Source organism: Brachionichthys hirsutus, chromosome 19, assembly GCF_040956055.1.
Source record: "Brachionichthys hirsutus isolate HB-005 chromosome 19, CSIRO-AGI_Bhir_v1, whole genome shotgun sequence".
Lineage (NCBI taxonomy): Eukaryota > Metazoa > Chordata > Actinopteri > Lophiiformes > Brachionichthyidae > Brachionichthys > Brachionichthys hirsutus.
This window is the reverse complement of record NC_090915.1, coordinates 1,701,760-1,716,043: the sequence shown is the minus strand read 5'-3', so window position 1 is coordinate 1,716,043 and position 14,284 is coordinate 1,701,760. Positions and strand designations below refer to the sequence as shown.

The following is a 14,284-nucleotide window of genomic DNA, read 5'->3' as shown; positions in this document are numbered from 1 at the left end:
CCGCATCACAGTAACTGGGGGGGGACTGCTCTCTGGGTGGCGTGCGTGAGGCGGATATTAATAACATACGTCATCAAACAGCGTCACGTTATTCATGTTTGGGGCCATTTGATGGCTAAAGGAGGAGGCTCTGAAGCTCATTGATTGATTAGAAAGAATGGAATCTATATGAAGGACATTTTATTCACTAAATCGAGACACAATCAGATGATCGCAACATTTATTAATTTAATCAGCAAAGACATTCAAGTTTTTACCTGTAAAGGTCCAAACGTAAGCAGAACGGCTCCAGTTCAGCTTTTAATACATTTAATTCAAACGATTCCCGTCTGAAATGAGCAGTGAAATACTTTGACGCTATGAAGTGTCCGTAATACTCAAGGTAGTACTTTACACAGGTAAGTGGTATCAGCAGCACATGGAGCTGTTCTATACACGATGACTGGAAGCAGAAGAATATCTTCTTTGATGAATCCCACGCTCGGGGAACGCTGTCTTCAGAGCTTCCAGGTCGGGTGTCTGAACTCCATCTTGTGCTGCCTCGCCCATTTAGCGTAGATGGCCTTCTCTGTGATGAAGCGATGGCCCCCCCGCCGCTTGCGCTCATGGACCCGGTACATCCGGCACTCGTCGATCCGGTTCCTCTCGTAGTAATGATACGGAACGGCGCTGCGATTGGCTCGACTGTCGGGGAGGCAGGTGAACGTCAGCTCAGGTGACACGCGATCGCGCGGGTCGCGTCTCACCTGCAGTATTGATCATCGATCATTCCATAAACACGGATGCTGTCGCACAGATCGATGGCCAGGATCATGGTGAAGAAGCCGGTGCTGAGAAACGCCCCCGTCTTCATCCTGCGTGGGATGAAGGCCGTTACACGCCGATTACAAAATAAAAGTCCAAATCTGGGCTAATGACTTTTCATTGCTGCGTGTAGAACCGTTACTTTTGATACTTTAAGAATATTTGAATACTGGCTTTGGATGCAGGGCTCGATTTATCGTGGTATTCGTAACGCTTTGGTTCTGATCGACCTGTTTTTGCCCGTTTCGTTCTCGAACACGTCGTCGCAGTGCTGAATCTTCTCTCTGCTCACGGTGTACATTCTGACGTGCGGATACTTCCTTGCTATTTCTAGCAGAGTGTTGAAGACGCGTCCTTTCCCGTCCCGCCTCATGTTCCTTTCGGGACCCCAGAACACGTAGGTGGTGTTGGCGGATTGCTGGAAATAGTAGCGCTCGTTTGCCACCAGCATGGGGACGCTGGTGTGGGACGTGACCCGGATGGTGGTGCGGCTCCCGACGTCCTCCTCGAACCCCCCGGTGGGTGCATTGTTCATGCGGATGACGCACTTGGCCTGGTCCACCTCCTCTCCGACCCCCGCCCCGAGCATCTGCCCCGAGCTGGAGACCAGGGCGCACCGGCTGCAGTTCATGTCCAGGACCTGAGAGGAGAACGACAGGATGAGGAATCGTTCCAGGTTCGACAGCTGATGTAATCGGGGACCGTAGATGTGAGCCGGGACGGAACATGGAACAAAGGTCTCCCCTCCAGTGTCGGTCCGTCTCCTGGACGGAGAAGACACCTGGACTTCCACCCGGACCTCCGCCTGCTGTGTTTGGAATGAATGTTTGTAATGGCGTTGACCCGAACCCTTCGCACCTGGGCCCCCCTGCTGCGGGTGATCCTCACGTAGCCCCGGCGTCCGGTGCTTCCAGCAGCCGGCCACGGCCCCCCCGGTCTCACGGACCATCCTCTGTGGCCGAACCAAATCAACAGGGGGAGGCTCAGGCTGAGCAAGCAGAGCCAGCGGCACACCTGGGAAGAGAATGACACCTTCTGACGTGTTTCTGACGTCATTCGCATGACATCAAATCAAGAGTCGATCTTACCAGAGATTTCATGTCGAGGACTTGAAGAACGTCCTGCTCCGGAGAGCCAGGCCGGACGCATCGTGGTCCATTCTACCTGAGGCGCAGCCGACGAGAGAGACCCGGTTCGACCGCGGAGGGGTCTGCTGGGTTCGTGTTTACTCGGTCACAAGCCTCTCTCCGTCCAGAATCGCGTCCGATTTAACACCATAATAATAATTCTATTATTATTATTATTATTTGTAATCTGCTGTAATGTTGAATCCAGACTGTTCGCACTGGTAGCCGATACATGAAAGCGTTTTTAATAACTCGGACCTTGTTCCCGTGTATGAAAAATACTTCCTGTTAGGTTTATTTCACAATAAAAGTTAAGTGTAGCTATGGAGATAATCGTTTGCCTTCGCATTTACCCTCGTCGGGTGAAATTGATTTATTAACCTCCCAAAAGTTGCAGGCAAACACTTAAATGATCGGTATATTATCAGGATATTGAAGAAAACCCAGTTAATCACGGCGGAACCAGAACCAGCCTCCAAGATGCTTCTAATGTGAAATGCTAGAATATATATTTTTTAGTTTAAAATATCATAAAAACACAAATGATCTCTCTTAAACTTCATTGCATGTACTTTTTATCAACATGCGGACTGCAGAAAACTTTAATTTTTGTGCCGCGGGGTCGCGACACTGTGAGGTACGACCTGATTGGACAGTAAAATGATTGTCCCGCCCATCTTTTATTGGATTCGTCAAGAAAGAAACTATCCCGTCTGTACTCCTTATTCCATTGGCTGATGGCTGCGCCAGCGTCCCATCGTGCCCAAAGCCCCGCCCCGGTGATAAAGCTAGTGTGCGGCTTTCCGGTGACTGGAATGCCCTTCCCGTCGTGGTTGCTCGTGGTACGTACTTAACGGGGAGGATTACCGGTACGTTATTAGTTGAGCTGAACGCGGCGCCGCTAAAGCCCTGCAGTCAATGTCCGGTTGACTGGACGATACCGGGATGTGACGTGACAAATGTGTCAGAGCTAAGCTAACTCAATGTGCAAGCTAACGTCCATATTAGCATGCTAGCTAAATAAAACTGTTCCGGTGCGTTTTACGTTCCGTGTTGGATCGTTTGATTGTGGACAGGCCCGACGGCCGCGGCTGTCTCACCTCTCAGCCTGTCCGCTGTCCATCACTTGTCCCGGCTGTCTGTCTCAACAGAGACAACCTGCCACTGCGGTTTATCGCGTCCATTAGCTTCGGCCGGTCCGTCGAGCTGGTTTCCAGACTGAAAGGATGTTGCTCTGGTGCTGAACTGTCAGTTCCAGCTTGATTCCCCCAGTTTAAAGCTCGAGCCCTTTGAAGTCGAGGCTGCGTCTCATCTTTTACCTGGAGCCGACAGGCTTTATGTCCTTAATAATGGAGGGCTGGGACCCCCTTTCTTATTCACTGTAGGGTGATAAATCTGGCCCGGTGCGACGTGGATGAGGACGGATGCTTCGCCGGCGAGCCCTGAGCCGGCTGATCTCCTTCCTGTAGCGAGCGTGATCTGACATGGCGCTGAAACAAGCGGAAGGGATGTCCATCGCTCAGGCGTTGGCCATGACTGTGGCAGAGATCCCCGTCTTTCTCTCCTCCACCTTTGGGCAGGTAAACCTCTTTGTGTCCCGTATGGAACGCCTCCTCCAGACACCGCTGCTCATGCTGATGCCTTTCTTAGTCCATATTTTCGCAGCTGAAGCTGACGCCGAGCCTGAAGAAGGTCCTGTTCGCCACGACTCTGGGCAGCGTCGCTCTGGCTCTCGCTGCTCATCAGCTGAAGAGGCGGGGGAGGAGAAGAAAGCAGGCGGCGAAAGGAAAGGAGGGGCAGAAGACGGTGGGAATGCCCGAGGCACTGATGAAGACCGGGCGACCCTCGTCATTAAAGAGAGGTGTGCGAGACCCGATGCTTCCTGTCGATTAAAGTCTACTTGGGAATACGTAAAGAGAACGTTTACTCCTCGCAGGCCATTTCAGCGGGCGACAGGCGACGAGTCCCGGCGCCCGGAGCAACGACACCCTGAGTGGAATATCGTCGCTGGCCCCCAGCAGACACTCGACCTCCTCGCACAGCCTGACATCGGTCAGATCTACAGTTTGACATTCATTTTGCTTTCGTGTTCACGTCCCTTAACGTGTTCGTTCCGCGGGTGACAGGTGCGGGTTCCCAGTACTCCGAGTCAGCCCGTCGATCCGCCGCCCCCCTGGGAGGCGGCGGCCGTGGTGGAGGAGGCGGGGGCAGTGGAGGACGCGGACGCGGAGAATCTCTATTTAACGGGTCGGTTATCGGTGATCGTTCACGGTTTGTTTCATCCGTTTATTCATCATGGATGACGGAAATGTTTTTGATTCGCTGGGCGCCATTTTGCCTCTAGGCATGGAGCTGTTTGAGGAAGCGCTTCAGAAGTGGGAACAGGCCCTGAATATCGGCCATCACGCCCCCTCCACCTCCAGCAACAGCAGCCTGGCGCTGCAGGGGGCCGCGTGTGGAGACCTTCCTATGGTAGCTTCATCATCATCATCACTAGCACAGGCGGGTTGGAACTCCAGTATCTCCCTCCTGCTGCTGTTGTCATGTTGTTTCCTGCGTTGCGTTGATCCAGGCGCTGCTTATTACCCAATATTGATGTAACCGTGGCCGTGTTTGGGATTTTGTTCCGTTCATGACAGGTTGAAGCCCGAAGTAAAGTCTTTGCAGAGAAGCTGGAGACGCTGCTGCACAGGGCGTACCACCTGCAGGAGGACTTCGGCAGCAGCATCCCGACCGACAGCGTGCTGGCAGACTTCGGTAGGTTCGGTTCCGTGACCTTTGACCCTCTTCGCTCCCCGTCGGTAACAGTTTTCTGTCTCGACAGAAAGTGAAGGAACGCTTATCCTGCCTCGAGGGGGACGTTTCCGCCGGCTTCAGGACGACGACACCTCCACCGTTTCCTCCGACGATTCTTTCTTCTCCGCCGCAGAGGTCAGTTCCTTTCCTCTCCTCTCCTCTCCGGAGACAGACGGATGATTACGCCGGATGCGGGCGGTCACATGGGGTGCCTGTCGATGCGTGTGTTTTGCGCGTGCAGCTGTTTGACGCCATGTCCCTCGGGGAGGTTTACCGGCCACTCAAGCCGGCGGCGCTCTTCGAAGAAGCTTTGTCCCTGGTGAAGGAGAATAAAGTGGCCTACAGGACTCTGAGGTGAGCCACGCCTCGGTTATGAGGAGGATGAACATAAGCGTTCATTTTTTTTGTATATAAAGTTCGATCTATCCGACCCAGCTGCCCAAAATGAACGTGCACTGCTTTCGATCTCCACTGGCTAAATCGATGTCTCTGTTTCTCTAACCAGGACGGAATTACTTGAATGCTTTAGTGACCAAGACTTCCTCGCCAAGCTTCATTGTGTGAGACAAGCGTTCCAGGTCTGTTTCAGCTTAATAGATTCAGTTCTTGTTGGAATGATCTCCGAATCGGTGGCGCTTTGAAAAGCTCTGGAAACATCCGGACGCTGACGTTCAATAGAAAGGCTGCCACTCTGGCCACTAGAGGGCGCTCAGGCCGCGCGTTACACGAGACTACTGTTAAATCTGTCCCCTGTGGACGTTCACTGCAGTGACCGAGACATCTGGTGGACGCCGACCAATCACATCACCTTGGCTTGCATTGCAGGTCCTTCTGTTGGATGAAACTCACCGCACGTTCTTTATGGAGACCGGGAAGCAGATGATAACGGGGTTGATGGTGAAGGCCAGCAAGGTGGAGTAGCTCCTTAACCTAAAGACAGAAAGGACGCGCTTCTCCTTCTGTGGAATCATCTCGACTGTAAGGCAGCAGGCGTTGTGTTGCTCTTTGCCTTCCTGCAGAGCCCCCGGGGTTTCCTGGAGAGCTACGAGGACATGCTGCTTTACACGCAGAGGGAGGAGACGTGGCCCGTTACGACCATGGAGCTGGAGGGCCGAGGGGTGAGTCGCGCTGCGTCGTCGTCTCCTCGTTTGCCTCTCAACGTGTGCTGCGTTCGACTTTGTGAGCGTTTTCTCTAGATTGTGCACGATCGATCGGTTGTAAAGAACACATCCACATTTCATTAAATCCCCAAGGTGAGCGGTGGAAAGGAGTGTTATAGTCATAAACAGATTTAGTCATCGCCTAAGGACATTACCGCCACCTACTGTTGAATAACGGAATAACACGTGGATTTCACACACTGACGAAAGGGAAGCAGCCATTTAGAAATGGCTTTCCTGTTTGACTTCGAGTCTCATTGATGGGTTCTCGTCTCCCCAGGTGGTTTGCATGAACTTTTTCGACATAGTTTTGGACTTCATCCTCATGGATGCGTTTGAAGACCTGGAGAGCCCGCCCTCGTCTGTGGTCGCCGTGTTACGGAACCGCTGGCTTTCAGACAGCTTCAAAGAGACGGTTCATTTGCTCACACAAACGCACGTGATGGCAGAGGTGCGGCTTCCTGTGGTAACGCGCTTCTGTTTGTCCGTCAGGCTCTGGCGACGGCTTGCTGGTCCGTCTTAAAGGCTAAAAGGCGTCTTCTGATGGTGAGTTCCAGCTTTGTCCTGCGTCGCCCGGCGCCGCGCTTCACATTCATTTCTGACGGCAGGTCTTTCCTTTCTTCTCCGAGGTTCCCGATGGCTTCATCTCTCACTTCTATGCCATATCGGAACACGTGAGCCCGGTTTTGGCGTTTGGGTTTTTGGGACCCAGGCGGCACCTCAGTGAAGTGTGCACCATCTTCAAGGTGAGACCAACACAACCAGTGGCTGTTTTCCCCGTTAGCGGTTTTACATTGCGTTCAGGCGAGGGTTCTGCAGCAGCAGAGATGAGACTGAAGCTCCTGGTTTTATGTTTGAGCAGAAATAAACGGGTTGATGAGAGTAACGCTCTGTCATCCATCCTTTTCTCTCCAGCAACAAATCGTGCAGTACTTTAAGGATATGTTTGACCACGACAAGGTGCGCTTCACCTCCGCTCACAGCTTAGCCGAGGACGTCCTGAGCCTTTCCCACCGCCGGAGTGAGATCTTACTGGGCTACCTGGGAATAGACAGCCTCCTGGAGCTGAATGGGGCCCTGCCCAGAGACATGGACCCCCCTTTAGGGTCCAACTAAAGGTCACAAAGTGCTGCGTGTGGTTTGGACAGGCTGAACGCTGTGGGCTGATCCGTAGAGACAGAAAAGCAGTGAGGCCGGATTGAATCGTGTTCCTCAGCCTCACCGGTCCATCCGTCGGATGTCAAGCTATGAGCGATGCCCTCAGGATGAAAGGATCCCGTTGTTTTCTTTGTCACAGATCCACAATGATCGATTAAAAAACCATTTCAATCTGAGTTAGCGTGCCTACATGATAATTATAGCGGAGTCGGGTCATCCCGAAGCCCGGGTTTTACCTCAGACCACACAAAGCTTCGTCTAGAGGACGCAGCAACGGTGCAGAATGGATTCCTCACCGTTTAAAACCCACCACACCTGTCGCCAGGTGTGACGGAATCCGCAGCACCGTCGCAGGTATTAGTGCCAGCGTTGAGGATGTACCCGAAAGTGAATCGGTGCTCTCAGGGAGTAACAGGAGTCGTCTGCTGGAGCAGAGACGGGGGGGGGGGGGGGGGGGGGGGGGGGACAGGGAACTGGTGTAAAAGCCAGGTGGGTTTGGGCAGATTGCAGGTGATATTTGCTAAAGAAACTGAATTGCGTGGGTTAAATGTGGAGGAATAATTTTATATGGACGCCAGTAGAAACACAAAAAGGGTGCGAGCGCGTTTTTTGTGCTGATTCAAGTCCAGCTCTTGTTGCAAACACGCCTCTGAGAATGTGTGAAAGATGCAACAAGTTTCAGTCGGAACCGTAATCGTACGTTTTACATGCTTCTTTTTGACAAATGTGCAGCTTTGTTTGTTTTTAAAAGCATTTTGCACTTTATGAAACAGGCAGAAAGACACAGGAATACCCAACAACCCTGTTTGAATCATACCAGAGCATTAATTCTGTACTATAGTTCCAAGAAAATCGATCCAAAGTGTTGCCCTGTGCCCGTCCTGGAAGCGCCGCTTTAAATAACGTCCTCCCATGTTTGGGTCTTCAGTATATGTGCAGGTAAATGTTAAGTTTGTGTTAGCATGTAGCTCTGCTTTTTCTGTGTCAGAGCTAATGATCAGAATTGAAATGAAAGGAGCTCCTTGGATGGATGTGCATGTTAACAGGGGAGATGATGGGAGACACATCCTTCAGACCCAGCCTGAGCTGGAATCGTTGCTGCATTCAAAAAGCCACAGTAAACTTCAGAACAACATTTAGGAACTGAGAAACCTTTGAAAGTCAACATTCAGGGATGGATTACGCTACTCAAAGACTGGATAGATAAAAAGGGTTTCAAATGGCCAAATGTGAAGGGATGTTGTTGTTTTAAGTCACTGCTGTACCTTAAAAGTGTCCCATTCATGCCTTTTGTCTTTTCTGTTGTTAAATGCCGATGCCAGTACACTGTCCAACAATCCACATTAAATGTTATGTTTTCTTATTAAAACCTATATTTATGATGTCTTGTCCCATTTAATGACAGTTCTTTGTTTTTTTTTACGTTCCATGAGGAATCCAAAAATATAAAGTTATGTTTTAAGATTGCATTGAAAACATATATATCTCGGGTAGTGTCTGTTACATAAAAACACCAATCATTACATTTTCCAAAGTTATATTTTGTTGACTATTGTGTGGTTTGGGGTTAGTTGGATGAAGGCTATGTTTTTCTATAAATGTGTTTGCAGACTCATGAAGTGGTTCCTACTTGTAGATGTACAAGTGGTTTTCTCAATTTACCACGAGTACAACTGTACTTATATGGAATATAAGTACAGTATATTCCCATAGAGATGGGGAATACATTTCATTTATTTTAAATAACCTTACATTGAAAACTTCTGTGTGAGCTGTAATGCATTAATGCATGTATTTTGTTATATCTTTAGAAATAACTAATCACTTCACAAAGACAGAGATAACTGAATATTTTGCTCCGTGAATAGCAACATATATAAATATTTAGGGTGATATCTGATCATAATATAATTTCCCTATGGGATTATTAAAGTATTCTGAATCTAGTAACAAAACAAAACATTTTGATTTATTGAGAAATAACTAGAATTTCTTGAATGAGTGTACTTTGGTGCTTTAATGCAGGACTTTATTGTTTTTGTTCATTCAATATTTCTCGTCTATGGACGTTTCCAGTGAGCGGCTCTGATTGGACGGCTCCTCCACCGCTGGGCCCGCGTGAACGCGGAGCTCCGTTCGCTATTGGTCGGACGCGTGTCGGGGGCGTTTCACTGGGAGAACCCGGTTGTGTCCGGGTAAGATGGCGTCGGAAGAGCAGTGCTCGGCACCACCTCAATGGCGGTCCATATCTCTAACACACGTCGAGTTCCCGGAAGGTAAGCGAACTCGGCGTCTTCACCTGCCGAAGCTGCGCTAATGAACTGCGGCGGTTTCATTTCCGGAGCGAATGTCTGCTTGCTCGCTGCTGAATGGATACGGCCATTGGCGATATTGCCAAATTGTGAGACGCTGCAAAAATCTACAGCCTAGCGGGGAGTGTAACCCGATCTGCAAAATTGTGAGACATCGCCGCATGCGCAGTTGGCGACAATGGCCACAATGGAGGCTAGCTAGCCCGTTAGCTGTTGTAATATTGGCTCTGTTATATTCTCTCGCGATGGTTGAATGCAGATTGTATTCTCATAATTATTCGACATAAAAAAAGAATACTGAAAAGCAAAGTATTATTCATAACTGCGGGGAAGCAGCCGGAAATTCCACGGCTATCGCATTAGCCAGCTAGCTCCTTGCCCTGATACTAATTTGAATAAGTAGCATAAACCACATTGCACTCATCTTCCTGTATGAGCCAGATCAAACGGTGTGGTTCGGTGATCACCGAGCTGCACCCACCACAGCAGCTTCTACCTGAGCCCCCCGCCCGGTGACTCTGCCTTACGATGCGGCTTAACTCGCCTGCCTTGCCACTATCTCTCCAGGTGATCTGCTGGGACGGGTTCTGGCTTACATCAGTCTCCTTCCCATCGCTATCCTGGTGGGGTTCGTCACACTGATAGTGTTTAAACGGGAGCTGCACACGGTGAGTTCGGCGTCTGCAGAATGTTTTTCATCTCTACAGTGGTCCTGGTCGGGTGTTGACATGGACGGCGGTGTCAGGCGGGACAGATGTCTGATTGTCCCCGTCTTTATGCAGATTTCCTTCTTTGGGGGGCTCCTCCTCAACGAAGGGCTGAACTGGGTTTTGAAGCACATTCTCCGAGAGCCACGCCCATGTGCAGGTAAGCGAAGCGACAAGCGTCACGGTATCCAGAACGTGGCGACGTCATCTGTTCAGGTGCAGAGCAGCAGCAATCTAGTCTAGTTTGGTTAAAGTTTAACGCTGCCCTTTATTATCCAGATTATCTTCTGTCGATTAGAAACTATTCCCACAGTTTGCGGTGACGACCGTTAAAGTCTCAATCTGTCTGGGAAATATTAAAACGTTTTAAAAGGATCCGGACCGTAGAACGGCATGAACCCCCCCCCCCCCACGGACGTGTGCGTTTCACGCTTCGTATTGGAGCGCCGTACCAGGCTGTGTTGTGTTTCTGCAGGAGCTCACGCCAACCTGAACACAGATTATGGGATGCCCTCCAGTCATTCCCAGCTCATTTGGTTCTTTTTTGTTTACTTCTTCCTCTTCCTTTACTTAAGGTGAGTGTTTCTCCGTTTCTCAAATGAAAGATGTAAACAGTCACTCGTTTGCTTTGACTCCACCTCTATGTGAAACGGACGTCAGTGTGAGTCTGTGTGTGTGTTTGTGTCAGAATGCATCAGACGAACAATGCTCGGTGCGTGGACCTGCTCTGGAGACACATACTGTCCGTCATCCTTCTGGGCGTCGCCTTATCGGTGTCGTATAGCAGGTAAGGGGCCGGCGACTAACGGTAACTCGCGTGGTACGAGTCTCTGTGCCACTCCTGTCTGAAGTCCACCCTGCAAACGCTCACTCGTTGTTGTTTGGACATCGTCTTCTCTCGTTTGAAGGGTTTACCTGCTGTACCACACCTGGAGCCAGGTGTTCTACGGCGGAGTGGCCGGCAGCACGATTGGAATCTTCTGGTTCTTTTTCACACAGGAGGTGCTGACACCAATATTCCCCAAAATAGCAGCATGGTGAGTTGTGCTCTCATTTTCTTCCTCCGTCTGGTGTCACCGGGGACAAAGATTCATTCTTGGCCCGGATCAGAACTGGTCCATTCCGGTTCTGTGATGACTCCTCCTTCTTTTGGCTTTCCCTTGCAGGCCGATATCAGAGTACTTCCTGGTGCGAGACACGAGCCTGATCCCCAACATCCTGTGGTTTGAGTACACGGTGACCAGATCAGAGGCGAGGTGAGTCACGAACAGGGTCACGTGTTGAAGGCCTTGTGGTTTCACTTCAAAGGCATTCCAATGAGGGGAATCTGCACGGCTACTGCCCACCATGCTAACGAGCTGGAGCACATTAGCGCAGTGCTAGTAGCTAGCCATGCTTTTCTGAGTATAGACGGCTCTTCTATTGATCACGCGGCTCTTCCATTGATCACGCGGCTCACTCCTTCCTGTCTCCCTCCCGCTCTAGGAACAGACAACGGAAGCTCGGAACAAAACTTCAGTGATCCGCCTTGTTTTTTTCTTTTTATTCCTGAAACTGAGTTGAGGACCGCACATTATGCACACGCACACACACTCACACTCACACTCACACACACACACACACACACACACACACTGGAGAACCATCGTTTGGACTGGTTGCAAGGGGCAGAAACTGTTTCCAGGTGGTGAACGAGTGCCTGGACCCGCCCGGCGCAGACAGCCCGAGCGAGTCCGTCCACGCGCCTCTCCTTGTGCGGCTTGCTCCAAATGCTTCCCAACGCATGCAAGCCTGCGCCAGAGGCTCACTATTTAAGGATAGATTAATATATATATTCTAACTCTGAACGCACGCTGGCAGAAAGAGATTCCAGGAGCCTGAAAGCAGGTTTCAAACGAACGGGCGACGGCAGCATGGAATGCGTGATTCCTTTCATCCTGATGGGTCGCTGTGGGGAGGGGGGGGGGGGCTTGTTATTCCGGCTTTCAAAAAAAAACTATTGTAATATAATAGAAATTCAACATTTCTATAAATTGGATGTGATGTAACATAAAATAAAATGAGCACTTTGTGAAATGAAAGGAGAAAAAGAGCTAGTGGCGGTTAAATGTCTCCGAGCCGACGCCTTTCTCTCTGTTAGAGTCCGAAGCGTGGCTCTAATGCCCCTTCTCTCTGGGTGTTATCGTCAGCGCTGTGTTTCTCCTCATCGCCACGGTTGAGGCTCGTGAGATGGAATCGGGTCACGGTTAATCTCGTGGCTTTTTTTCACGGCTCACACACGGTAGCAGAAAGCTGAGAATCAGTTTGTGTTTTTATATTCCGTTTTTTTTCATTATACCTGCATTTCCAAGTGAAGAAAACACCCTGACTGCTGAGGGGGTGTTTTCTTTTTTTACGAGAGCCTCGGGTCAGTCGTAGCATGAGACGCTTCATTCCTCACGGCTCGCCGGCGGCCGCTGTTTAAAGCCGTCAACCTGAGATCTGAGGCTGATTTAAACCTTCATATCGTTAGCGCCACGAAGGGAAGTAGTTCTCCTCGACATTGACTTGTTTTTTCCACGTGTAACCTATATCAGGCTGAATAAAAATGTCTTTATGTATAATAGATGGCTTGTGTCGTGCTTTGAAATGCAGTCAAAATGCTGCTTTCATTTTCTCACGCTGAATCCGTCTCGAGCGTCTGATTCGCTGACGGTCCATCAATCAATGTCTGGTGATTTTATTCCTCTTATTTACGGCTTGTTAGTAGTATGTGTATGTAAATATGTATGTGTGTGTATATACACACACAAAGGAATGGATTGATGCTTTCCTGAACCTTTCGTGTGTTTTCTTCACAGCAATGAAAATAAGAAATTAAACCGATGTTATCCTTCAAAATTGTGATTATATTTTTAATCCCTTTTCGATCCCAGTCCGAGACCTTTAAGGCTTTCAGGACTTATTCTGCGGGACTCAAAAGTCCAAACACAGTGTCTGTGTCACCGCTAGGGGGCGCCCCTCTTCTAGCTACGAGCCGCTACCTGATGACACTGAAGGTGATTCGGATTGACAGAAAAAACCAGACTCCTACATGGATGGTCGATATGAACTGTTCACTGGTTAACTAGCTTAACCAGGTGACTAGTTTAGTCTCGCGTGTCTTGAGATCCACGGGTAGAAAGGATTAGGCCCCTTCAAACTGACTCATGCAAGGCAGAGCTAGGTTTTATAAATAAAGAGGACAAGCTATAATAAACCGATAAAAAGAATCCGACTTTTGTTCCGAGCTTTTGAACGTTCCTTGAGACGCTGAAGCGTCTGATGAGTGACTGAAGCTCCTCCATCCTCAGAGGAAACACGAGATGCGCTCAAACTGCCGCCCTCAGATTTCTTTATTCGTCTTGGATAGAACTCAAAATACAACAAATGTCCCCCCCCCCCCTGTCTTCCTGGACATATTTCTGGTCTTTTGGGAGTAAAATAGTTCTTATTCCCGATTCAAAATGCTCAACCGCCTCGCCGAGGCAGATTCTTTTAATTTTATCAGAGATCTGTGAGGGCGTGAAAACTTAAGGTCTCTCCAGGACTGGTTTAGTCTTTGAATGTGTCCAACACTTTGCGTTTACCACCAGTCCAGCAGCACTATTATTTGTCCTTCACTTATCACAGACCGTTTGGGCCCTTCGGACTGATTCTTTTATTTCTATCTGGCACAGTAAACATATTTTACATTTTGTGTCTTCAGTTTGATGAAATCAAAATGAACAGAACTCGGGACTCGTCCATAAAACACAAAGTTTTTGAGATGTTTTGGACCAAATAGAAATAATGGGGTATTTCTATTGTTCTTGAATAACAAATCTGTTTGTCCTGCTTTAAATGTGGGACGAGGCCATAAACTGAATTTACTCCACCAAACTGAGCCCGAGAAGTTCACAGACGGCAACTTCAGCATTTCCGTTTTACAGCCATTAGATCAAAACAACGCAATTAGTTTCAGCGGAAACTATCCTTTTTATGCGAACCCATTATTCTGATGAATTAAAAACTTAATGTCTGATCATTAACTTTAGGATTATATGATTGACTGTGCTCGTATACTGAGTATGAAGAGCCTTTATTCAGGCTAAAGTTAAAACAAATCCTTAAAATCCACACTAAAAGTAATTAAAATACGTTTGTGTTATCAGCACATGACGGCTCGAATGGGACATAGATTAGATTATATAAGAAGTGGA

The 14,284-nt window shown here is 49.1% G+C and overlaps 3 protein-coding genes across 3 annotated transcripts; 2 read left to right on the top strand and 1 right to left on the bottom strand.

Annotated features, from left to right (window-relative positions):
- Window positions 1-211: 211 nt before the first annotated feature.
- st6galnac4 (ST6 (alpha-N-acetyl-neuraminyl-2,3-beta-galactosyl-1,3)-N-acetylgalactosaminide alpha-2,6-sialyltransferase 4) lies at window positions 212-1,922 on the bottom strand. Its single transcript, XM_068752939.1, has 5 exons — window positions 1,893-1,922; window positions 1,663-1,818; window positions 1,035-1,444; window positions 747-854; window positions 212-684 (listed from the first exon to the last, which is right to left on the bottom strand). Exons 1-5 carry the CDS (start codon window positions 1,902-1,904, stop codon window positions 498-500), a joined length of 873 nt encoding a protein of 290 aa, XP_068609040.1. The 5' UTR covers window positions 1,905-1,922; the 3' UTR covers window positions 212-497.
- A 1,493-nt stretch (window positions 1,923-3,415) lies between these two features.
- Window positions 3,416-7,449, top strand: miga2 (mitoguardin 2). Its single transcript, XM_068752981.1, has 15 exons — window positions 3,416-3,511; window positions 3,582-3,792; window positions 3,868-3,983; window positions 4,058-4,178; window positions 4,276-4,403; window positions 4,571-4,688; window positions 4,756-4,862; window positions 4,969-5,081; window positions 5,233-5,305; window positions 5,553-5,639; window positions 5,747-5,845; window positions 6,168-6,302; window positions 6,380-6,433; window positions 6,517-6,633; window positions 6,803-7,449. The coding sequence occupies exons 1-15, from the start codon at window positions 3,416-3,418 to the stop codon at window positions 7,001-7,003; spliced, it is 1,776 nt and encodes a 591-aa protein (XP_068609082.1). The 3' UTR covers window positions 7,004-7,449.
- Window positions 7,450-9,245: 1,796 nt separating this feature from the next.
- Window positions 9,246-12,650, top strand: dolpp1 (dolichyldiphosphatase 1). The gene is made up of 8 exons (XM_068753078.1): window positions 9,246-9,321; window positions 9,925-10,025; window positions 10,140-10,224; window positions 10,540-10,639; window positions 10,753-10,851; window positions 10,973-11,101; window positions 11,231-11,320; window positions 11,550-12,650. Exons 1-8 carry the CDS (start codon window positions 9,246-9,248, stop codon window positions 11,584-11,586), a joined length of 717 nt encoding a protein of 238 aa, XP_068609179.1. The 3' UTR covers window positions 11,587-12,650.
- Window positions 12,651-14,284: the final 1,634 nt, after the last annotated feature.